General features: G+C 58.4%; 3 protein-coding genes across 3 annotated transcripts; all 3 read right to left on the bottom strand.

Moving 5' to 3' along the window:
* Positions 1-3,606: 3,606 nt before the first annotated feature.
* On the bottom strand, positions 3,607-8,875 carry LOC310919192 (inositol 1,4,5-triphosphate receptor associated 2-like). Its single transcript, XM_083878425.1, has 14 exons — positions 8,818-8,875; positions 8,665-8,711; positions 8,206-8,282; positions 7,993-8,056; positions 7,633-7,708; positions 7,364-7,391; positions 6,626-6,766; positions 6,383-6,514; positions 5,957-6,104; positions 5,412-5,464; positions 4,770-4,820; positions 4,599-4,681; positions 4,393-4,506; positions 3,607-4,062 (listed from the first exon to the last, which is right to left on the bottom strand). Exons 3-14 carry the CDS (start codon positions 8,275-8,277, stop codon positions 3,903-3,905), a joined length of 1,122 nt encoding a protein of 373 aa, XP_083734551.1. The 5' UTR covers positions 8,278-8,282; positions 8,665-8,711; positions 8,818-8,875; the 3' UTR covers positions 3,607-3,902.
* Positions 8,876-12,017: 3,142 nt separating this feature from the next.
* On the bottom strand, positions 12,018-18,399 carry FANCE (FA complementation group E; the record flags this gene model as incomplete). The annotated part of the gene is made up of 11 exons (XM_083878574.1): positions 12,018-14,986; positions 15,142-15,236; positions 15,333-15,458; positions 15,555-15,621; positions 15,753-15,828; positions 16,371-16,494; positions 16,575-16,718; positions 16,799-16,858; positions 17,153-17,197; positions 17,280-17,895; positions 18,176-18,399. The coding sequence occupies 11 exons, from the start codon at positions 18,397-18,399 to the stop codon at positions 14,983-14,985; spliced, it is 1,581 nt and encodes a 526-aa protein (XP_083734700.1). The 3' UTR covers positions 12,018-14,982.
* Positions 18,400-19,796: 1,397 nt separating this feature from the next.
* Positions 19,797-22,487, bottom strand: LOC310919307 (uncharacterized protein). Its single transcript, XM_083878615.1, has 7 exons — positions 22,374-22,487; positions 21,763-21,882; positions 21,378-21,667; positions 21,069-21,160; positions 20,729-20,955; positions 20,375-20,485; positions 19,797-20,284 (listed from the first exon to the last, which is right to left on the bottom strand). The coding sequence occupies exons 1-7, from the start codon at positions 22,424-22,426 to the stop codon at positions 20,053-20,055; spliced, it is 1,125 nt and encodes a 374-aa protein (XP_083734741.1). The 5' UTR covers positions 22,427-22,487; the 3' UTR covers positions 19,797-20,052.
* Positions 22,488-23,436: the final 949 nt, after the last annotated feature.

A 23,436-nucleotide genomic window follows, 5' to 3' on the forward strand; every position in this document is an offset into this window, starting at 1 on the left:
GGACTTTCCCGACACACCAGAATGTGCCTTGCGAAGCAGTTCTGCAGGTCACCTTCCCTCCAATCACTTCTGCAGGTCACCTTCCCTTCCAGCATCGCACTCAGGAAATCCGGGCATTTACACCACTTCCTTCCTGGGCAGACACGGGGTAAGTCACCCAGCGGGGCACAGAGGGGCTGGCACCCACCGGAGTGGCACCGTGGGGACAGAGGACATGGCCTGTGCAGTCATGAGAGATCTGAGGACAGATTTCTGCTCTTCCCCTGAGTGCTGCTAGTGGGACAGGACGAGCCTGGGGAAACTGAGGCAGAGCTGCAAACCTCCCCAGAGAGTTTCCCATCCATCTTTCTACCACCCAGGCAGCACTGCCTGGCCAGGCACCAGCACCCTGTGCAGGTGGATTGTCCTCCAGGAGCTCAAGTCACTGCCGAGGTCACCCCACAGCAGCCCCAGGGAGATGGGTCAGAGGCAGCTGCTCTGGCTGGGAGCATCTACTCCAGCCTCAGCAGCTCCTGGCTCTGAAAAAAGCTCATCTCTCAGCCTTGATTCCCACTGGACCTGGTGCCAGGGTCAGCGTGCTGCCCCAGGAAAGCTTTCCAGCCCCTACGCTTTGGCAGGGAGGCTCAGAGGAGGCAGAACAACAAGCCTTGTGTTACACAGTTTCCTACAGAAAGGATTATCCTGCCAGCACTCTGGCACGCTCAAACCCCCTTGACAACTGCGAGCAAGGTCAGAAATTCCTAGGAAAAACTCAGTTCCTGCAGGCTTGATACAAAACCCCAGCTTTCAGCCCACAAAGGCCAGTGGGGGTGGAGGAGGGCACAGCCCGAGCCAGGCTGTCTCTGGCTGTGCTCCTTCCATCAAAGCCTTTTGCATTTCTTCCCTTAACACTGTTCCTGCAAGGAGGGAGGAGGGGGGGTTGCAGCCAGCCCTGACTCATCTCACATCGGCTTTGGTTGGCTGCAGAAATGCCTATGGGACATCACCCGGGTCTGACACACGGGGAGCACCCCTGGAGCAGGGACACCCCATCCATCCCACCTCACGGGTCAGGGTCTCCCTCTTGCCCTTGCAGGAGAAGAAGCCTCTTGGGAGAAGGTGGGGGAAGCTGCTGGGCAGCTCACGTGTCTTCCAGGCACATGGAAATAGGGTGGGAAAGGACACGGCTCCAGAGCTGATGAAAGCTGGGAGGATTCTGAGCGCTGCTGCGCTGGCTCCCAGCATGGACGGGCTGTTCTGGATTTGAGATCCAGCCTGGACACCACAGGCCAGGCTGCTGAGCTGGGCTGGACCCCAGGAGACTTCCAGTGGGCAGGATGGAGGGTTTCTTGTGACCACCCAACAGTTTGGCCAAAGCTGAGCTGGGAGGGTGTCAGGAAGGGGTGAAGGCACTGGAAGCTCTTACAAATGTTACTGTGCTCAGGAGAAACATCCCAGGTGTGGGACTGGACAGGGAAACCACCCTGGCCAACACTGTGGAAACTTGCCTTGATTTGGGCGGGAGGGAATCCCCGGAGGGAGGGGAAAATCCCTGTCAGCTCCTCTGGCTTGAGGCAGGGATGTGAGTGCATGAACACACCCCAGCTTTGCAAGGCTCCAGCAGGGAGCTGTGGGGAGAAGGGCTGAGGAGAGGGGACAAACCTGCATTGCGCTTTGCTAGGGATCCACACACCACAGCCTGGGGAGCCCTGGGCACACACAGCATTTGGGGAGGAGCAAATGTGCCCCCTATTTTTGCTCCTCAGCCTGTTCCCCCTGCCCAGCACCAGTCCACAGAGGGACCTGGCTCTTGCAGCCGAATTTTGGTAAGAAGAGGAAGTCTGGTCAGGTTTCACATCCCACATCATTTTCCTCTTCCTGCCCCTCCTTTACCCCAAAGCACATCTGTGACAAAGACATCTCCGTGATGATGCACGGAGCATCCCTCGTGGATCTTAGCAAAGCTCTTCCCACCCCATCCTGCTCATCACTGAGAGCTCTGGTGGTTTGGGAACGGAGGAGGAGGAGGAACTGCTGTTATTTCCCTTTGTCCCGAAGGCAGCAGAGGTCAGGGGTTGGAGGGGAAAAGCAGCGAGGATGGAGCAGGGGAGACGCCGGGAGAGGCTTGGGGAAGGGTCAGCCGGAGGAAAAGCACTGCCCTGCCACGGGGCATCCCGGGGACACGCAGGACACGGGTTCAGGGGACTAAGCCTCCCCAGCACGGCAGAACCACCGGGGGTTTTGTCCCCCCCCGTCCCCGCCCTGCCCAGCGATGCTCTCCGGGGGCGGCGGTGGGGATGCTGCACCGAGCGGGGGGAACTGCCAGGAGGGGTAGCAGAGCCCTGACCCCCCCCCTACACGCCCAGGGATGCTCTGCCCATCCTCACCCTCCACTCACCTCCACAGCCCCCCGGAGGGGGAAACTGAGGCACGGACCGGGGCGTGGGGAGGGACCGGAGCCGGGCGACAGCGAGCAGGAAACGAGCTCCGGCTCCGCAAGCAGCAGCTGCCGGCCGGGCCGGCCCTCCCCTCCTCTCCTTTGCCCTCCCCTCCTCGGCCTTCCCCTCCCCTCGGCTGCCCGACCCTCCCCCGGCCGGGGGGACCCAGGCGGGCGGTGCCGGGGGAGGGGCGGCCCCTGGACCACCCCCTTTGTGCCGCTGCCGGGGTTGGTTTGGAGCAGCGGGACGAGCGGCACAGCAAAACTCCAGCTGGGCTGATTTTTTTTTTTGTATTTTACGGTGAGAAACCAGACTTTTCTCTAAGCAAACAAAAAGACTCGGGTGATGAAGCCAAACAGCTTCACCCCCTTCCCTCCCGGCCAGGAGGGTGCGGGGGGACACTGGAGGGTCCAGGGCGGGGGGGACCCACCCAGTGCCAGCTCCGGACCCCGACCCCCACAGCTCGCCTGGAAACTCCTGGGATTATATTTCCATTTCTCCCGGGTGGGGAATGGCCCCAGTGGGGTGAAGGTACCTTGGGGAGCCCCGGGGTGACCGAAGCTCGCTGCTGGCCGGGCGCTGTTTGGGGTTTCTGGTGGCGATGTCCTCAGGGCGCCTCTGGACAGTTGCCCTGTGTGTGCCGGCACGGCTGGCACGGCCGGGGGCTCGCGTGCTGTGACGCACGGCGACAACTTGCCACGACATTGTGGCCGGTGACTCAGGGACACGGGGCCAGCCGGCAAAGGGGCGTTGGTCACCGGCCACCCTGAGTCACCCACTGCCGGCGGCTACAGCAAGAGGGTGAGGAGCCCAGCGCCTCCATCCCTCCCCTCTGCAGCCCCTCCGGGGGATCCTGGTGCAGAACCCCCATTGGGCTGTTCTGGTCCCTGCAGGGTGCGGGTGCAGAGAAACCCAGCCGTGTTTTGGGGCCGCGGGAGGATGGGGCGGACACGGAAACGGGGCTGGGTCTGTGTCAAACCCAGCGCTTTGCCCGGCAGGTCGGAAACAGCTCCCTCTGTTTGTGAGCACTTTGTGGTGCCGTGGGAAAGGCTGAGATCACGGACCTGCGCCTTCCAGCCCCAGCGTTGCCCCCCAGGGCAGCAGCAAAGGAGCGTTAGGTGTGAATTACAGCAGGGACTGAGGGCGGGTGGTGGCACTGAGGGATGCAGCTCTAAAGCAAACCCATGGCTGTGGGCAGCCTGAGCTGTCCCCAGTGCAGGGGAATGTGTGGGAGCACACCTGCACCACTTAATGTACTGAGAACAGGCAACTCACAGCATCAGTGAGAGCTTCTGCAGCTCCCTGACCCCTTCAGGGTTATATGGAACTGCCAGCCATAGCTTAGACCCTACCACAGGTCCTACCCCCTGCTCCGTCATTACAATTCCCCCATTTTTCCTCCCATTTTATTATTCTAGTGTTTTGGTGTTTCAGGATGTGGGGAAGGAGCAAGAGATGCCTCTCAGCTCCCCCTCCCCAGTCCAGCTAAGCCTTGGATGATGCTGCAGACTGCAGCCTCTGCAGCTCCAGCACACGGACGAGGAGGAGGAAGGCGATGCTCAGGAGAAGCAGCCAGAAGAAAACCCAGTAGTGCTGTGGGAAGAAGAGCCATGGACGCCACAGCTCCACTGCAGACCCCTTGGACCTGGGGAGAAGGTGACCAGGGACACTTGTCATCCATGGGAGAGAGAAAATCCCACCTCCACCCCAACTGGGGACAAGGAGGACGTTTAACTCAGCCCCAAACCTCACTGGCCCTTTTACAAACCCAAGTGAACAAGCCTGAGGAGGGTGTGGGGAACCCACAGTGCATGGACAAAACTGAGGCACAGCGAGGTTGAGCTGGGTAAGACAAGCAACATCCTAGCCTTCCACCACTAAATCCCCCAGCCCCCTGCCCAAGTGCTGGCCACCTGGGGACCCAGAGAGGCCAGCAGCCATGAGGGGATCTGGGCACATGCAGGGTGCTGCTCACGTCAGCCCAAGCTGCTCTGGCTCCTCATCCCCTGTGCTTGAGCCTCTGCCATCTGCCTCTGCCACCAGCTTCCCAGTCACGGTGCTGTCCTGGTCCTGTGGCTCCAGTTCACTCCTGGGGACAGAGAGGACAGGGTGGGTGCTGTCCCACATGGCAGTGGCTGTCCCAGCTGGTGCCATGGCTGCCCAGCCACCCAGCACAGTTACCTCTGTGTGCTGGGCCAGCGCTGGGCCCCCTCTGGCTCCAGGTCACCTGCTGGGGCTGCTCGGCTCTCAGGGCTGGCACCTGGCTGGGCACCGAGGGTGGGAGCATCAGTGGGGACACAGAGCCCTAGTGGCACCAAGCCTGGGGACTGTCTCCACCCAACACATCCTTACCAGGAGCTGCTTGGGGATGACAGCGATGCTGACTCTGCGGCGGGCAGACCCCTGCAAGAGAGGGGCTGGGGGTGAGCAGCTGCTCACTCACCTCCTGTGCAGCTGCTTCTCACTTCCTCCTTCCCCATCACCCCCCAGCACAGGCAAGGGACACCATGGGACACTGCCAACTCCTGCTGGAGGTAAGAGGGGAAGGTGGAAAGCCAGGGAAGGTCAAAGCCAAGAGGTTTGTTGTGCCTGTCATTACTGCTGCAAGCTGTGCTGTGCTGGTGGGGCTGCCTAACCCCCTCCCATTGCTCTTGAGCTATTGGGGAATCAGTGTCAGATTCAAGCTGGTGCTAAAGAACAGCCAAGCCTGTGGCTCTTGCACTGTGACCCTGCAGTGGAAGAAGGATCTGCCAAAGATCTCTTGCACAGGCAGCCCCCAGATTGCTGGGCACCGTCTGTCTACCAACAGCCCTTCGAGGCTGCCCCTATGTTTTGCCTCATGCCTGGCACTTCCAGCAGGTCTTCCCTGCAGCAAGCAGTTGGCTGCAGTGACATTGTTTGGGGACAGTGGCTGTGTGGGGACAGCCTGTTGAGGGAGGGCAGCAGGGCACAGGGAGGCAGTGGCTCTGAGGCTCCTGAACTGGGACCAGTTACCTGCTGGAAAGTTCTCTTCAGGGGGTGAGGTCTCAGCCGTGGCTCCACATCATCTGGGAGCAAAGAGAAGCTGCCTTACATCATCCCCCAAGAGTAAGATGGGGCTGATGAACAGACAGTCACAAAGCTCCCTGCCACTGAACGCTGTCCTGGCCATGTGCTCTGTGCATGGCACAGGTGGTGCCCTGGGCAGGGGGACCTGGTCCTGTGCACAGCAATGGCACGTGTGGAGCTGGGTGTTCAGGAACAGAGTCCTTTTTGTGCATGGGGCCCCACTGCCCTGCATTCCCAGCTGGGTTATGGCTCTCCAGCCACCAGCACCTGCTCCCACACTGATCTGCTGTTCCACTGTCCCCTCACAACTGTCATCAGCTGTTCCCTTCACCACCCTCAGCTGTTCCCCACTACCAGTCCTCAACTCACACCACCCATTGGCTCTGTGGTGCAGCATCACACTGACCCCCCCCAAAGGGGCTGGGGACCAAATCCTGCAGAGTTGCTCCACACAAACCCTGCAGAGGCCCCGGTGGCAGAGCCCACCTCACCCTGGGTCTCCGCCAGCTGCCGGTTGCGGGAGTTTTGCTGGATCAGGCGCTTCATCTCCTCCAGCTCCGCGCGCTCCCGCAGGTGGTGCCGCTTCAGGTTCTCCACGTGCTGCACCATCACCTCTGCTGCTCGGCTCATCCGGGCCTCCTGCAGCCAGGCAGGATGGAGGGATCAGGGCCTCTGTCTCACAAGGAGCCACGTCCCTCCCTGTGCATCCCATGGTGCCTCTACCCAGGGAGTGCAGGTGCAAACCCTTCCTGCTCCCAAGGGCAGGCAGATGGATCTCTTGCACCTTGGTAAGTGCAAATATGAGGTCAAGACCAGCACTGTGAGGAGGAGGGACAAAGCCCAGCAAGCCCAGGGATGAGTCCCCAAGCCTGTCTGTAGTGCTCTCCATCACTCCCAGCTCTGGGCTGTGTACACACCTGGTGTACAGCCCCCAGCTTCTCTGCAGCCCTGGTTGCCCTCTCAATGGCTGCTGACAGCACAGTCAGGTTGTGCTGCAGCTGCTCCAGCGTCTCCTTGCAGTCTGCATTGGCACAGGATTGGCCCAGCCTCTGTGGAATGAAAGGATGGAGCTGCTGGAGCTGGCACTCTGAGTTGTCCAAACCCCTCTGGGGCTGGATGATCCCAGCACATGCCAGCCCCCTGCTCTGGTGCCCACCTACCTCCAGAGCAGCTCGGCACTGCCCCAGCTCCTCCTGGATGTTTTCCTCTGCAGCATCCCGTGCCCGTTTCTCCACCAGCACCCGTTGCTGCAGGGTGAACGTGTCGCAGCGAAAAGCCAGGGCCAGGTGGGCAAAGGCTGCCTGCGGGGTGGGGAGGTGAGAGGTGGGACACGGGGGCAGAAGGGAAGCCACCAGGGCCATATGTTGTTGTCCTCAAGGCACAGACAGACCTCTCAGCGTGCCACCAAACAGGGCAGTGCTAAAGATAATTAGCACTTGCCCCAGCACCCGTTAAGCTGCCGCATGCTGGGGACAATCCCAGGGAGACACATCCCCCAGGCAGCCGATAACACATGGAAATCTTGAGCCCTCCTGGCAAGAGCAGACGCCGGGCAGACGCCAGCCCTCGCTGCGGGTCCCGGCTGAGCCTGACTCAGCCCTGGCACTCGCAGGGAAATTATTTTTATTAGCGAGGCTCCTGCCGCCTCCCCGGCTAAGGGCGCTCTTCAGCAGCTGCAGAGCTCTTTGTGGGATTGCCGGGCACGCAGAGGACAGGCTCATGGAAATGCAGCTGCCTCCAAATGCCAAAAGCATCTCTGGGAAAGGGTTTATAAAGTGGCTGCCAGGGGACTGCGGTGCCTGAAGGAGCAGGGCACAGCCACGGGACTGGGAGGCGGCAAGGTGTCTGTCCTTGTGTCCCCCTTCCCCAGCCCACCCAGGGCCCCCAGCAGCCCTCACCTCCAGGTCCTGCTCTGTCAAAGCCACCCTGCAGAAAGAGAAGTGCTGTCAGGGATGGAGGCATCATGGGGGCTGCATGCTGAAAATGCCCTTGTTCTGCTCCCAGGGGTGCCAGCCACCACGAGAAGGGAGAAGCCAAGTGCCCATTGTGTGGACAGCAACTCTTGTGCAATGGAAAAGGAGGAAAGTCCAACCTCTGAGCTGTGCTGTGCCCTGGGACCCCCCTGTCCTGTAGCCCCTGGAGGGATGCAGGTGCTCACTGGTGTTACCTGTGCAAGCCAAGTCTGTCCAGCACTGAGAGCTCACTGGGGAGACTCAGCAGTGGCTCCTCCAGGGTTTCTCCATCTGCAGGAAGGCAGTGAGACCACACATAAGAGCTTTCCCTTGGCCTTCCCTCCTCCCTCTGCCCTCCTGTCTTAGCAGGGGGTATGTGCCCATGTTTTGGAACCATCCCAATCCTTTCCCCAGCATCAGGGGGGCTTTAGGTCCTCCTGGGCCACTCTCACCTTCCCCATATCCCCACCAAGGGAGATGACCCTCATCAGAACATGTTCTCATGCTCATCCACAGCTACTTCAAACCTTCCCCTAAGGGGACCCAGCTGGGATGTGGGATGGGGGCTCACCCACCTTCTTTACTCTTGTCACTGTCCCCAGGGTGCACAGCCTGCTCCTGCAGGGCCCTGCCTGGCTCCTGAGGGGCACAAAGGTGCTGTTGGGGCAAACCTCTCCCTGGTGCTGCACAGCATCCCAAGAAGAGCAGCACAGAGGGGGCCTGGCTGAGCCCGAGGAACCAGGCAGGGAAGCCCCTCCCAAAACCTGTTGCCCTCCCTTCCCTCTCACCTCGCTGACTTGCTCCACACTTTGCTCAGTCCTGGCCAAAATCCCGCCTGGGTGTCCCTGGGGACTGCTCATCCTGCCTGGGGACAGAAAGGGTGGTGGTAGCTGGGCAGCAGGGTCCCCTCCCCAGCCTGACACCACTTCACCCCCCCCAAAACTGCCACTGGCACTTCTGCAGCCTGCAGGCTCCCAAGGGACATGAGCTGGAAGGTACCCCCCAAAATATCCCTGTGGGGTTAAGGGAGCTGGAGCTAAACTGGGCCAGGCCAGGGGGAGGAGGGCCAGGGATCCAGTGCAGAGGGTGGGTTGCAGCTGGTGAGGCAAATCCAAGGGATGGGTTTGGGATCCCAGGGCTGGAAGAGGTTTCAGGCAGGTGCTGCCAGGGGATACCCTCCTGCTGCTCAGTGAGAGAGGGTGCAAAACCCACCCTTCTGACCCCATTCCCTCCTGGGCTGCCCTTACCTTCATCCAGAGGCGTGGGGAGCCCGGACAGCTCTGCCTGCTGCTCCCTGTGGAGGGAATCCCGGGTAACCCCTAAAGGAACTCAGACAGCATCGGCAGCATCCCACCCCCCCCACAAACTCCCCCAGCTCCCTCGATGGGGCTGCTCCGGACCTGGATCCTTCCCGAGCATCCTCCACAGCTGCTCCGTCCCCGTCCCGCTCTGCCAGAGCCGCCCCCTCCGCTCCTGCGGCCGCCGCAGAGCCCCACAGAGGACCCGCCGAAGCCGTTTCCAGCCAGCAATGAGTCACCAGCCACTGCCGTACTTTGCCTCAGCAATATTCTTCTTTTTTTTTTTTTTTTTTTTTTCTCCTCTGGCTGCCAAGGGGACCTCGCTGCGAGCAGCCTCTTCCAGCAGCACAACAAACCCAGAGCCCAGGCAGCACCTCACAGCACCCCCATGGGGATGGCAGGTCCCCTTAAAAGTGCACTGGGACAGGTTTATCACCCCAAAACCCCGTGGGTGCCAGGTTTGGCAGCTCAGTAGCATCCCTGCTCAGTGATGCTGGGATGGCAGGTCACTGGTCCATGGAGATACAGGGGCTGCTGTGCAAAGAGCTCTCTGCAGCCCCACGCTGGGAGAGGGTTTGAACCCCCAAACTTTTACCCCTGGCTCTGGACAGGGCTGCAGCAGGGCTTTCCCCTCACCTCCCAGCGAGCCTGAGAGCAGCGGCTGTAAGATGCTCAGTGTCCCTTTCCTGGCACTGCCATCACTGTCCCATCCTTGCCAGCACCAGCACCCCCAGAGCCGCTGGGTGAGTTTTTGTGCACATACCTCCGAGGTGAGGGGCTGGGCCGGCAGCTCGTCCTCTGTCTCTGCCTCCGCCGGCGCCCCTGGGCCGCTCCCTGCGCCTCCTCCTCCCCCTGGCCCAGCGAGGTCCCTTCCAGTGGCTTCATTTGTGAAGTGCAGAGGCTCCAGGAGCAGCACACCTATCGTGAGAGACCCGCATTAGCTGCGCGCAGATGGAGAACGCCTCTAAATGTTATATTTTTAAAGCGTTTTCTCACCCAGCGAGGAGCTTCGAGCTCCTCTGCTCAGCGTGGAGGAATCTGTGGGAAAAGATTGGGGAGGCCCGCTGGGATTTCAGGAGGAGGCTGGTGGGGTTTTTGGGCGGGCATGGAGCAAGGCAAGATGAGAAATTCAATACAAGCCTCCTTTCTGGGCAGTGCTGAGGGTGGACTTTCCTGCTTGCCCACCCCCGTGTCCTTCCCCCAGGGCAATTCTCATTTTGGGTTTGTGATGTGGGTCAGCTCCATGGGGGGAGAGGTGAATTTGCAGCCACCAAGCAGTGGCAGAGTGAGAGCAACCCCCTGTTCTCCAGGCTGCAGACAGGACAATCCCCCACCTCCCAGAGAGACAAATAAAACAAGATTTCTAAATGCAAGGGAACTTGGACAACTCGTTTAAGCAGTTTTACAGTGTTTAAAGAATCAGAGAAAAATGCAGGAAGTCCACAGAGTCCCTCTCTCAGCTCAGGGTGAAGTTGCTGAGCACCAGGGACTGTCCCACTGTGATTCCTCACAGGCTGTGCCCACGGACATGCAAATTTAGGATAAGAAGGAGAATTTTTTTGTCCAGGACAGGACATGCAGGAGAGATCTAGGGGGGACAGAGAGTTTGAAGCCCAACGTGCCTGTGCAAAGCTCAGTCTGGGTCACCCCAACACCAAGCAGGGCCATCCCCCAGCCCCCAGCGCCTGCTCAGCTCTGATGAAAGTGCAAAAAGCAGCACTTGGCACCTGCCAAAGCCAGCCCATTTCACACCTATACAGCGGGAATCCTCCACCCAGGGGTTCAGGGCCTGCAGCCAGCAGGGATCAGCCAAACTCATCACACAGAGTGCTGTGGAGGGCTGGTCCCTCCTGCAGAGCGCTCAATCCATCACAGACCCTTCAGGCTGCTGCTTCCCCACCGCTCCCACAGTCTCACAGACACTCACTCCTTATCTCTGCCTTACAGATGGGACAGATACGAGACACGCAGCTGGTTTAGCATAAGGAACCCCTGAGATGCCAAACCGGGCGCTTTCCCTCAACTCAGCGACAGCCAAGCGCATCATTACCTGCCTGAAACTCCTCTCAAGCAGCCGAAAGCAGACGCTGGGGCCGCCCAGCTCGGACCCGGCACTGTGGGGCCCCCATCAGCCCCAGGAGGGGTCTGGGGGGACACTGGTGGCCGCTCTCGGGGCTCGGGGGTGCTGGGGCCCCGCTCGCTGCCGGTGCCGGAGCCGGAGCCTCCCCGCCGGGCACCGCAACCGCATCTGCGGCAGACGGAGCTGCCGGGGACGAGCCCGAGGAGAGAAGGCCTTTAAAGGAGATGCATGAGAGCCGGCTGGGAGCTCCCCGCGCCGGCCAGGGCGGGCAGAGTGGTCTGCAGGTGGCCAGGAAACCTCTGCTTTTGGTGCGGGGCCAGGTCCTGCACCCGGCTCCGAGGAGGTGACAGAGATGGGAAAGAGCAGAACTGCTCCCTGCGGGTCTGCAGAGCAGAGCTGAGCTTCAGCATCACCCAGGGCAGGGTGGGGACAGCCAGGAGAGATGGGGGATCCCCCCGTACTGTCATGGGGGCCTCAGCTGGGGTGGCTGATGAGGAGCTGCTGTAGCATCTTAGATGCAGGGAAGCCACTCTGCCCATCCCTCCTGCCCCTCTCAGCAGCCCCACTTTCCCCCTGGCCATCCCCCCATTGCCCCATCCCCAGCCCAGCCTCTTTGCTCAAATCCATCACGTCCTCTAAAGCCGCTTTCTTCCCCTAATGAGCTTACAGGGCTCCATGTCCAGCACTACATGAGGCAGCTGCTGTTGTCCCCCATGCCCAAGGAGCCCAGTGGACCTTTTTGGGGTCTGCAGACCTCTTCAGCCTCCCAGTGCCGGGGCAGGCTTTGCCCAGGCTCAGACTCACCTGGCTGAGTGACAGCCCAGAAAGCAGCCCCAGGGCCAGGGGTAACAAAATGAGTGGAATGGAGGATGGTCACTTTGCAGAGAGCCCCAGGAGCAGCAGCCAGCTCCAGGCAGCACATCAGGCTCTGTGGCCTCTGCTCTGGTGTCCTGGCAGGCCCAGGGCTGCTCCATGGGGGACACAGACACAAGGACACCATTGCCCTGTGCCCCTGCTCACCAACCACCCCATTCAAAGAGCCTCTAAAAGCATTTACTAAAAGCACACAGGGGTTTTAGGCATTCTTATTTTCAAGCTGGGAGCAGCTAAACTGTGACTGCAGTCTAGGTATCACAGAGCCTCAAAAGCAAGGAAAAGCAGCCCCGTTCCCCTCACACAGACCTGTTCAGGAGGAAGGAACAAGACCCTGCTGGGAGATCTCAGGGGGGTGGGTGGCAGCATGTGGCTGTGGGCTCTGCCTTTGTCCCCTGTCCTCCTTCCAGAGAGGTCCCTCACAGCAGCTACAGCAACAGCATCTTCCTGGAGCTGAGCTGAACTCTCAGCTCAGATCACACAGTGTGGTCATCTGGATTATCCACTTCTTGGAAGAAAGCTGCTCAGGCTGACGCTGACTGCTGCCACTGGTGCAGCAAGGATGATTTACAGGTCTGTGCAGGGGCCTAACCACAAAACAGCCCCCAGCCCTCCCTCAAATTCATCTTTCTGTGGCCCTGGATTCCCCAGGCTGACAGGGACCTGGCAGCCACCAGGCTGCCCAAGAGAGAACAATTTTTGTCTTATGATTTAAAGGTTGTTGGCAAAAAACCACTACCACCACCACCACCACCACCACCACCACCACCAAAAAAAAAAAAAAAAAAAAAAAAAAAAAAAAAAAAAAAAAAAAAAAAAAGACAAGAAAGAAAATGGTTCTTTTAATTCAGTTTTAAATCCCAAGTGAAAAAAAAAAAATATTGCTGAGCCTCGCCCAGAGCAGTTCAGGCTCACATTTGGGTGTCACAGCCCCCAGGTTTCCAGGCAGAACTGTATCAGCATGTTGAGGATTACATGTGAGATTAGCAAACTGTCTTTGGACACACAGTTACCTCCAGGAAGAAGAGGGATGACCCCTGGCAAGAGGTAACACAGCAACAACCTGAAACTCCTTTTTGAAGAAAGACAGCCCCTTGGGGGATGGATACAGGCCATTTTCTGAAAGTCACTGAGTTTCAGCCCTTTTCAACAATGCTGCATGGCCCAAGGCTCCTACATGGCTCTGATGTCTGGTGTTTAACATCCACAGACCCCACAGCCCTGCTCACCCCAAAGAGCTTCTCTGCTGCCTGAGCCCCATAAAAGCACCCAGGGAGTGGAGGAATCATCTTGTCATGAAACTGGTTCAAAAATCCCTGTGGAGGGTGAGGAAGCAGCAGAGTGGACAGACAACCGATGCAATTGCATATGATGAATTCCTTTCAAAAAAACACCAAGAACTACTAGACCAAAAAGGGAATTCCCCTCTGTAATGTGAAGTAAAACTACAAACAGAAGAGGAAGCAGGCAAGGAGCCACTGCCAAGTATCACAAGTAAACTGAAAATCACACTGCCTTCTACCTCCAGCCTCAGATAAAGCTTCAGTCCATTCCCTTCACCATCACCCCTCTGAAATAAGGACAAGGACAGGGCCAGTCCTGGCACTCCTGCCACCCTTGGCCAAGGTTCTGCTGAACTATAAAATCTGATTGATGTTTTATGCTGCATCCACCTCTCTGTGCTGTTCAGGATGGATTTTTAAGATGTTGAAAGGGTCAAGAGGAGTCAAAAGTGAAGTTTTCTGTGCAGGTGCTGCCAACCTCCATATAAAAAAGCACATGCAGTGTCCCCAGGGTTTGCTCCCAGTCCTCCTTATGTGATAGTTTTCTGCATGCACACCTCAGAGGAACCCACAGCACAGAATAAGCTGCAGCCAAGAGCAAAACCAGGGCTAGGAAGGCTCTTGCCACAAGCCAGTGGCCATCTCCCTGTGACCAACAGCCACAGCCAGACAGAGCACTGGGGACAATGACACCGAGGTCACTTGGTAGAAGCTCTGCAGGGAAACTGCAAAGATCAGAGCCTGCTACCTAATAAAGCCAGAAGAGCAGGCTTAGACCTTGATGATCATGGCACAATTTCTATTTATGTCATGTTTTGGGCAGCCCTACAATAGCTTCACTATGCTCAGCCACTAACTCACTGGAATGCAAACACATCAACAATCTGGCTCCCTGGAGGTTTCTATCCTCCAGATAATGCGGACTTTGAAGCCTCATCAGTCCACTGTCACCTAAAATAGCTTAAGAGATTCTTACATAAAGAAATCTGTGCTCTCAGCCTTAAGAGAGTCACCTAATGCTTCAGAGTTGTCCTTCCTCTGGCTGGGATCTAAACATTAATGAGCAAACCCAAAGCACTTACGTGTCACAGCTGCACATTGTAATTCTCCTTCTCCCTTTGCAGGCATTTATGGATTTTTAAATAGCTCCTGAAGTATGCAATGCTTCAAAACCTCCACTGAAACCCCAGCTCTACCAGCCTGAGTCTCCACTCTCTCCCAACGTTTTCTTCCCAGTTCTCAGACCAGGAGGTGCCTGGATGAGGTTTCCAGTGGGTACTTTCAAGAACACAGGATAGAACTTTGAGCAGGGTCATGCCATACAAGCAGTTTCTATTAGGGCAATGAGCAGTGTCATCATCCCCAGAAATGTGCCACACACAGCAGGGCCCCTCGCAGGCCAGGCAAACAGGAAAGGTGGATTCAAAGCAGAACTCTCAATTTTTCGAGCTAAATTCAGTTGGAATTCAGTTAAATCCCACTCTCCTGCACCCAGAGTTCTGTAAATCCCAGCAGATCAGATACACAAAGCAGAGCCCAGCCTGCACCACTCTGCAATCAGCTCAGCTGTTGGGGAGGAATGTGGACGTGCACAGAGCTCATGCCTTGGAATGAGCTGATGCAAAATCAAGATAGTGAACTAAGTCCAGAATTATCAACTCCATGCAGCCTTAAATCAATGTCTGTCCTGGTTCAGTGACATGTTTTGGGCAGTAAGAACTCAGAAACTCCCCCATGGGTTGTGTCCTGTCACAGGAGGGCCAGGTCACCTTGTTGAGTGTGGCAGGCCTGATGCAGAACAGATACAGAAAATGCCTGGAAACGTTAATTGTTGAGCCAAGACCCCTCTGAGCCCCAGGGAGTGTGGGGGGCTGGGATGGCAGTGCCCAGCAAGAGCCCCCTCACACCAGTGCTGCTGGAGGCCCTGGGCACTCTGTGGGGAACAGAGCCCACTCTGGGGGAGCCCAGTGAGGGATGGCTGTGGCTGCTGCTGTGCAATGAGTGTCCTCCACACACGATTCCTTTTGGTGGTCACCTGAGAAAAAAGACAAAAATCAATAGGAGAGAAGCCACTGCCATACACAGCACTGCACAGCTCTGGCACAGCAGGTGTGGCACCTCCTGGTTCCCCACCCCTGGGATGGCCCAACCTGCCATCCCCAATGACAGGGACCCCTGTCCCCACCTCACCTGGCCCCTTCCAGCACAGCCTGCAGTGATTTCTTCAGCGCCGCGTTGCTCCGGTCCAGGACAGCAGCCAGACTGCTCCGGTGAGCTGGGGTGACCTGGATGGAGGCAGCACGAGCTCAGGGCACTGCCCTGCCAGGAGCCACCTGAGAGCTCTGGGTTGGGTCCCAGGAGCTGAGCCTGGCCCTGCTCACCTGGCTCTGATACATTGTGAGCATGGCCATCACCAGCTTGGCGAAGTTGAGTGAGGTGGCGAAGGCTGGGGCCTGCTGGCACAGAGTCAGGACCAGGAGATCCAAGAGCTCAGGGGGAAGCACCTCCTGGAAAAGACCCAGGAGCAGGTAAGAGAGGGGATTCTTGGCTCCAGCACTGCTGGAGGCATCAAGGAAACCCGTGGGACAAGGTGGGCCCCTCACCTGCCGCCCCAGCACGGCCTGCAGTACTGGCAGGAGTTTCTCAGACAAAGGCACCTCCAAGATTTGGCTGGAAGGAAAATGAGGAGGAAAAGGTGCTGCTCCACAGCCCTGCTGGTGCTCCCAAATGGCTGGAGCCAGATGGACTCATCCAGGTAGGTGTGAGGCCAAAGCAGAGCTGTTGGCCCTGTCACCCCTCACCTTAGCACCAGCTGCACAGAGTGTGGCTCCAGGCACTCCTCCACGAGCTCACACATCAGCTTGGTCTGCTCAGCACCTGAAAGGGCAAAGCAGCAGGGGAGAGCCTCCAGAGGCTGCCAAATCCATGGGGATGTGCCTGGCCCTTCCTGGCACCCTTTCACAGGAGTATGTCCCAGTCAGGACAGGCAGAAACCATCCAGTGCCCCCTTCTAATGCTCAGGATAATGCTGCTTCCTTTGCCCAGCTGCAAGGATTTTAACAGCATCAGTCTTTGGGAAAAGAGGATGCTACTGTGACAGGAGTTCACCCTCTCCTCATGCCAGCACAGCCACCCTGGGGCAGCTCTGGCCTGAGCATTAGAAGCTGTCAGGGGCCCTCCAATCACAGAGGTATAAGAAGTGTCCTTTGGGAAAAGTTAAGCCAAAAGCCAGCCTAGCCAACCCTCCCACTCCATCTCGGGCATCTGTAAACCCATCTCCCATCCCAACCTCCACGTATTCACCTGCCCAGAAAAAAACAGTCCCACTCCTCCAAGGTTCCTAACACCCCAAATGCCTCCCAGGAAACAGCACTCTGCAGCTCCCAGAAGCAGCCACACCTCCCACCAGCCCAGCACACCTTCCCCTGGCTCCTGCAGCACCGCAGCCACCAGCACACGGCAGAAGGGATGGGAATACTTGGAGCAAAACGAAGTGAGGGCAGCCATGAGGTGTCGGGAAGGCGGCTGAGTCAGGGACAAGACCTGGGGACAGAAAAGGCAGGAGGTGGGGACAGTGGAGAGAGAAATGGGGAGCAGGGAAGCTCTGCTGGCCTGGCACGTACTCGCCTGAGGAAGAGCTGCTCTGCCAGGATGGCTGCGCTGGTGTAGCTGAGGTCAGGGGTCAGAGCCAGCAGCCAGCTGCAGAAACGCACCAGGAAAGGCTCTGGGCAGGTGGAGAGCTGGAGGAAGGAGCACAGCCCCTCGAGCTGGGGATGGCAGAGGGGATGGGACATTAGGGACAGCAGCAGGCCCCTGCAGCAGCTGCAGCTGGGATGCTGGGGCTCACCTGGCTGGGGGAGCAGTTGTTCAGGATGCTCAGCTCGGGTGGGGTGCGCAGCTCGGGGTGCTGGAGGGAAACACTGTCCTGAGTAATGCACTAAATAAACCAACCCACAAAACACAGCTCCAGGGCTTCTCTCTTCCCCCCATGGCTGGCAGCATTGAGACCACATCCAGCCCCTTACACCTGCAAGGTGCAGGCAGTGGTGGTATCCCAAGCACAGAGGAAGAGCCAACAGGGCTTTTCATCCTGATCCAGTTGGCTCAGTGAAATCCACCTGGTTTTCCACCCCTTCTGAGGCCCTGGCATGAGCCCATTTAGAGCATCAGCTCCAGGAAAGAGACAGAAACAACCACTTACACTGGACTCCTGCAGCAGCAGCATTTTCAGCCTCTGTCCATGCATCTGAGGAAAATAAGATGAAGGAATGGGAATCAGGCTGTAAAGGCTCACTGGCTGGAAGGGGACTGCAAACCCTACACAATACCTGGACAAAGGACTGGACCTCCGCTGCCAGCTCTGTCTGGGAAATCTTCCTGAGCTCCCCAGCTCCATCCTGCTGGGAGTTGTCTGGAGCAGCCTTATCTGTACTTGGAGCAGATGTGTCCCCTGAAGGTTCCTTGGGCACCTCCTCTTCCACCCCTGCCACATCTCCACACTCCTGGGGCTCCAGGGGCTCAAATGCCACCTCCTCCAGCAGCAACCTCTTCCCTTCTCTCTCACTGTCCAACTCCAGGCTCTCCTCTGGCACTTTCCTGCACTCCCCACCTTGAGAGTCAGGGACACCAGGCTGCTTGCTGAAGCACCAGTTCAATTTTCTTTGCCCCTCTGGTTTCTTCTGGGCAATTTTCTGGCACAGGCCCCTAAGCTGCTGCTGGCACGTGGAGGACAGGGCAGTGGGACGTGGGGAGCCCTCCTGTGCCCTTGGTCCCTGCCGGAGCAGATCCCTCAGTGCCTGCACCCAGGGATCCACATGGGAATCCTGCTCCAAGGCCTGGAGCAGCTGGTCAAGGCAGTCCCCTGGCACTGCATCCTGCACCACGAGGAGCAGGGAGAAGAAGTTTCTCTGGCACAAAACAGGCAGCAGTAGCAGCCGTGGCTTGCTGGAAAAGGAGAGGTGAGCAGTCAGAGCAAATCTCCCTGTCCTGACACCAACAATGCCCCATGGAGCAGAGTCCCACAGCACCAGGGAGCAAGAGGAGGCACCTAATGCCTTCACCAGCTTTTGCAGACACAAGCTGGGACACCACTGGCTCTCTGCTGCGATCCCAACTTCATGTAAGGACTGCCACACTGGGGGAAGGGGATGTGCTCTCCCAAACTGTGCACCTGACACCCAAAACTCCCGCCCAACACTGAGTTTTAGAAACAAGTCCAACTCACACAACCAGGGCATCCTCCGGCCCCTCCAGCGAGGGCTCCTGGGCGCACAGGGCTGTGGTCAGAGCCTGCCAGGGGAATGCCTGTCCCGGCTCCTCCCGGGGCTGGCTCCGCTGCAGCACCCGCAGTGCGGCCACTGCCCCGCCGGGGCCCGAGGACAGAGCGTGGAGCAGGAGGCGGCACGGCCGGGGACACGTCTGCAGCCAGGGCGGGCACCGCGGCTCCATCGCTGCACCGGGGCTGTGAGACATGGGCAGAACGGACACGGTCACATTCACTGGGGACAGCCGGACACGGGGCACAGCCGGACATGGGGCACTCACATGGAGGAGAGCTGGACATGGGGCACAGCCAGACACAGGGCACACAGATGGGGGAGAGCTGGACAAGGGGCACAGCAGGACAAGAAGCACACACAGGGGAGAGCTGGACATGGGGTCCAGCTGGACAAGGGGCAGACACACAGGGGAGAGCTGGACACAGGGCATAGCCGGACACGGGGTCCAGCTGGACACAGGGCACACACACTGGGGAGAGCTGGACAAGGGGCACACACGGGGGAGAGCTGGACACAGGTAACACCCGGACAGACGGACGCGCTCACACCAGCGAGAATCGAACACAGGTCACACTCAGGAGGCACAGGACAATCACAACCTGCCCAGCCATGCTCACCCCCGACCCCGGCATCACCTCCGGGATCTGCCTTTACCCGCCCTCCCCAGCCAAGGATGCGGGAGCACCGGGAATCCCTCCGTGCCCTCCAACACCCCTTCGCTGGCGGCCCCCGCATCCCCAGCTCAGCCCCGCTGCCCTCCCGGGGGGCGCTGCTGATGGGGACCCCCAGCCCCAAGCACCGTGTCCTGGTACCGCCGGGGCACACTCACGGGTGTCACTGCACACACTCACAGGTGTCCCCGCACACACTCACAGGTGTCCCCGCACACACTCCCGGGTGTCACTGCACACACTCCCGGGTGTCCCCGCACACACTCCCGGGTGTCCCCGCACACACTCCCGGGTGTCCCCGCACACACTCACGGGTGTCACTGCACACACTCCCGGGTGTCCCCGCACACACTCACGGGTGTCACTGCACACACTCACGGGTGTCACTGCACACACTCCCGGGTGTCCCCGCACACACTCACGGGTGTCACTGCACACACTCCCGGGTGTCCCCGCACACACTCACGGCTGTCCCCGCACGCTCTTCCCGCCTGTCCCCGGTCCCTCCCGCTGCCCCCAAAGCGCCGTTTCCGGCCCCGCCCCCGGGACACGCAAATGAACCGCGCGGGAACGAGCTCATGATGATGCAAACACGCCCAAAATTCCAACCCAAACACCGCCTTCCCCCCCCTCCCACCCCGAGGGTCGATCCCACAGATCACAGGCCTGAGGAAGCGTGGTGTTATACAACCCGTTTTATTTCGTTATTCCTGGATTTGGCTTTAAAAAAAGAGTTTAAAACAGTGCCCCCCCCTCCCCGCTACCCGTCCCGTGGGTGCCAGAGTCCCCCAGGGCCTCCCAGCACTCAGCTCACCCCACCAGTGGGCATCACTGATGGGGTGATGGCAAGAGCACAGGGGTTGTGTGCCCTGAGTCTCCCCTGGTGCACCCACAAATTCCAGCCAAACTGCTTTCCCATCCCACCCCATCCCTGCAACACCCCCACGCGGCTGCAGCCACCCCCAAAACAATGGCAGGAGTCAGGGGACACCCCTGCAGATGTGTCCCAGCCACCAGCAGCACCCAGGCCCAGCGTGGCCCCCGTGGCTCAGTCGGAATCTAAGCAGTTAAGAAGCATCGCAGGTCGGTAGGGAAATCGTGCCTCCAGCATGGCCACGGTACGAGCCCACTCGAAGTCCTCCTCCTCATCGTCAGAGCTCTCCGAGGAAGAAAGGATGAACACCTGCAGGAGAAGGAGGGAGGATGAGCCACAGGCTCCATGTGCCCAGCCCAGCTCTAAGAAATGCCACCCCACTTACAACAGGCATCCTCGGGCGCTGCCGTCGGCGCCGCCGCAGCTGGCGGGCAGGCAGCTCGTGCAGGTAAATACACTCTGAATTGAATGGGCAGCGGCCACGGGTGAAAAATTTGCACCTGATTTTCCTGTGGGATTGCAAACAGAGTTGTGAGTGTAGCTCCCAGAGCAGCGCAGAGCCCACAGCGCCGCCGCCTGCAGCAGTGCCACGAACTCACCCTGTCCGTTTCTTGAAGGTTGTGATGAGCTTCTCCTTCTCATCCACATCTGAGATCCAGTATTTGTGGGGGATGTAGTAATTGGAGGTGATCCGGCACTCTGGGCAGGCCCTGGATGAGGGTGATGGGTGCAGTTGGGTGTCCCAAGAAGGGAGCACGGGCTCAGCACCCACACTGGGTGGTTCTGCTGCCCTGGCCTCATTCGGCACCCCAATACCCACCACCCCTCCAAAGCACCTATTCCCAAAGGAAAATTGCTCCAACCCTCAAGCCACATCACTAGACCCAAAGAAGAATTTCAGGGCACAGAAGGGGTAACAGTGACCACCCTGCCACCTCCCCATCCCCACTCACCTTATGACAGCGCTCTGGAAGTTGCGGCTGCGCCGCCACTTGCGGATACAGCCCACACAATACGCGTGGCTGCAGTTGGGGAGGATCCCAAAGAGCCGCTCCTCTGGCAGAGCCTTCTCGTACACCCTGTCCATGCAGATGCCACACACCACATCCTCACTCTGTGCTCTCAGTGAGTCAGGGCTGGTGCTGACTAGGGCTGCTGCGGCACCCGGCTCTGCAGGGACCTGCAAGCAGAGCAACACAGCATGGAACCCCCTGGCTCTGTCACTGGCCTGGCCTTGAGGAACACCACAGGATGACCCAGAGTGCCCGGCCATAGGAGACCCCCCAAACCCACCTCTTCAGGATCAGTCTGTGTCGCCATCTCCACAACTGCCTTTCTGGGTTCAGAGGAGTCTGGATCCAGTGCTGGTTCTTGTGGCTGGAAGCCTGCAGGGGGAGAGTTCTTAGAGGGGAAAAGCTCAGAGAGCTGGGCAGGCTGCTCAGAGCGTGCAGCTTCAGCAGTGACAGAGCCCACACTGGAGAGCTCTCCACAGTGCCAGCTTGGCCCAGTCTTGGGTTATAGGCAAAAACATGCACAGGCTACTTCACCATAACCACCCCAGTGTCTTCACCCCACTGGTCCCCTGGGCAGCCTAGCAGCTACCTGAGGTATCCTGAGCTCTTGTGGGGACAAATTCTCCACTGATGGCTCCACAGGGGACATTATCAACTGCTGGGATGCTCTTCTTGTCTTCCTCTTCTATCACCAGTTTGAGGAATGGGATGGTCACACACGTTGTGCTGCTGGCAGGGTGGACCGAGCTGCCCTGGGCTCCCCCCTGGTCCTGGTCCATGGCTGTGGTCTCAGTCCCAGGCTCCTGGCCCTGGTGGTGATGAGGCATCACACCATTTTGGGTTCCTACTGGGGCTGGCTCCTCCTGGATGTGCTGGTAGCTGGAGGAGCCCAGGGACAGAGAAAGACGGTCCCATCAATCCAGCATGACTCCTCTAGGCTCCCAGCCCACCCTCATGGCATCACATCCCCTTACCTGCAGTGCTCTCCATAACGGCAAACCCCACGCTGGAAGTACCTGCAGACCTGGGCTGATCTTCTGTCATGGGAGAAGCGGCAGCTCTGGCCCCGCCGACAGGATCCACGGGCAAAATTCCTGTTGGGCGGAGGAGCCACGTGGCTGGGGTCAGACCCTGCCCCAGTACCCCGGTACCAGCTTTGCTGGGCTGGGACATATTTTGGAAGCTCCCCCGGCTGGTGTCTGGGCTCAGGAGCTCAGGAGCAGAGCCAGGGGGATCCAGGGTCCTCCCAGCCCCATCTCCTGGTTAATTGCAACGCAAAGGAAGCCCAGGACAGGGACTGTCTGGGGGCTCTCCTGGGGATGGGGGAGCAGAGGCACCGAGGGCTGGGGCTGGGAGAAGAGCAGGAGCGCTTGGCTTGGGGCTGGCAGGAAGCAGAGGGTTTGCCTGGAGTCCTCCTGCCGACCCCCAGCCTCGGAGGGGAAATGGGGAAGGTGGATCAAGGCCATCCCAATCCACTCCCTACCCCCACAGGGAGCGGCCCCATCTCCAGCCAAATCTCCGGCCCCATCTCCAGCCCATCTCCCCCAAAAGCTGCTCCCAGCCACCCCATCCTCAAGCCTTTTACCTGCACAGGGGTCTCAGGTAGCTCGCCTCAGCCCTTAACGGCCCTGATGCCATCGTGGAACCTGCCTCTATCTCTTCCCCAGCAGCAAAACCGCTGTCTCACCTCCCACGGCTACTTATGACTTAGTGAGTCCCGGGACCGGCCCAATAGCCGGAAATACGTGTTTAGGGCGCAGGACATGTTGGGGCTAGTTGATAGCACACGGCTCCTGAGCACTGATTACACCCAGTCAAGGACTTTGCAGTTCCCTCCTGCAGTGAGGAGCCTGGATGGGGGCACCACTCTAGCGTGCATCGCTAAATTCTGTATATTCTAATTCTTTTATCATTACTATTTCCTTCCTTTTCCGCCGTATTAAACTGTCTTTAACTCAGCCTGTGGTTTTCACTTCTTTCCCAGTTCTCTCCCCCATCACACTGGGAAGGAAGGGAGTGAACAGCTGGATGATGTATTGGGGTAACCACAGGGTCCCCAGGCAGGCCCCTGGACCCCCTGCCCAGCAGCACCACGGCCCTGTGATAGATATAGTCATTTATAACAGCCCCATGTACCCCCAGTTGCATGAAAGAGGCAGGAAACAATGGAACAGCTTCCCCCAGGGCACTCAAACCAGGCACAGGGGAGCCTGGGGGGTCTCCAGCTCCTCCTTGCAAATTTTCATGCAATAAATGAAAATTATTCGTGCTAATGAAATTGTAACTGTTTAGAAAATTATTGCTATAAAGCAATAAAGGAAATCAGTGTTATAAATCAGATGGGCCCCTCATTGCAGATGTTACGTGTAAAAATAGGATACAGGATGTAGTTTTGAGATAAGCAGTGTCTCAAGACAGAATCGACCTTGGGATGGGCAAAGTTGGGATGGTTTCAAGTGTAAGATCTGAAGGTATGGTTTTATCTATGAAATGCAAATTTTTTTGGAACATAATGCTAACATACATAACACAATGCTTAGTACACACAACCAACCTGTCAGGTCATTCAGAGGACAATGATGAAGAGTGTGAACCTTCATCAAAGACCACCAAAAGAAGACAGAAGACTCTCTGGCAACAAATGAAGC

The sequence above is a fragment of the Zosterops lateralis genome (assembly GCF_965231275.1).
Source record: "Zosterops lateralis genome assembly, chromosome: 26".
NCBI lineage: Eukaryota > Metazoa > Chordata > Aves > Passeriformes > Zosteropidae > Zosterops > Zosterops lateralis.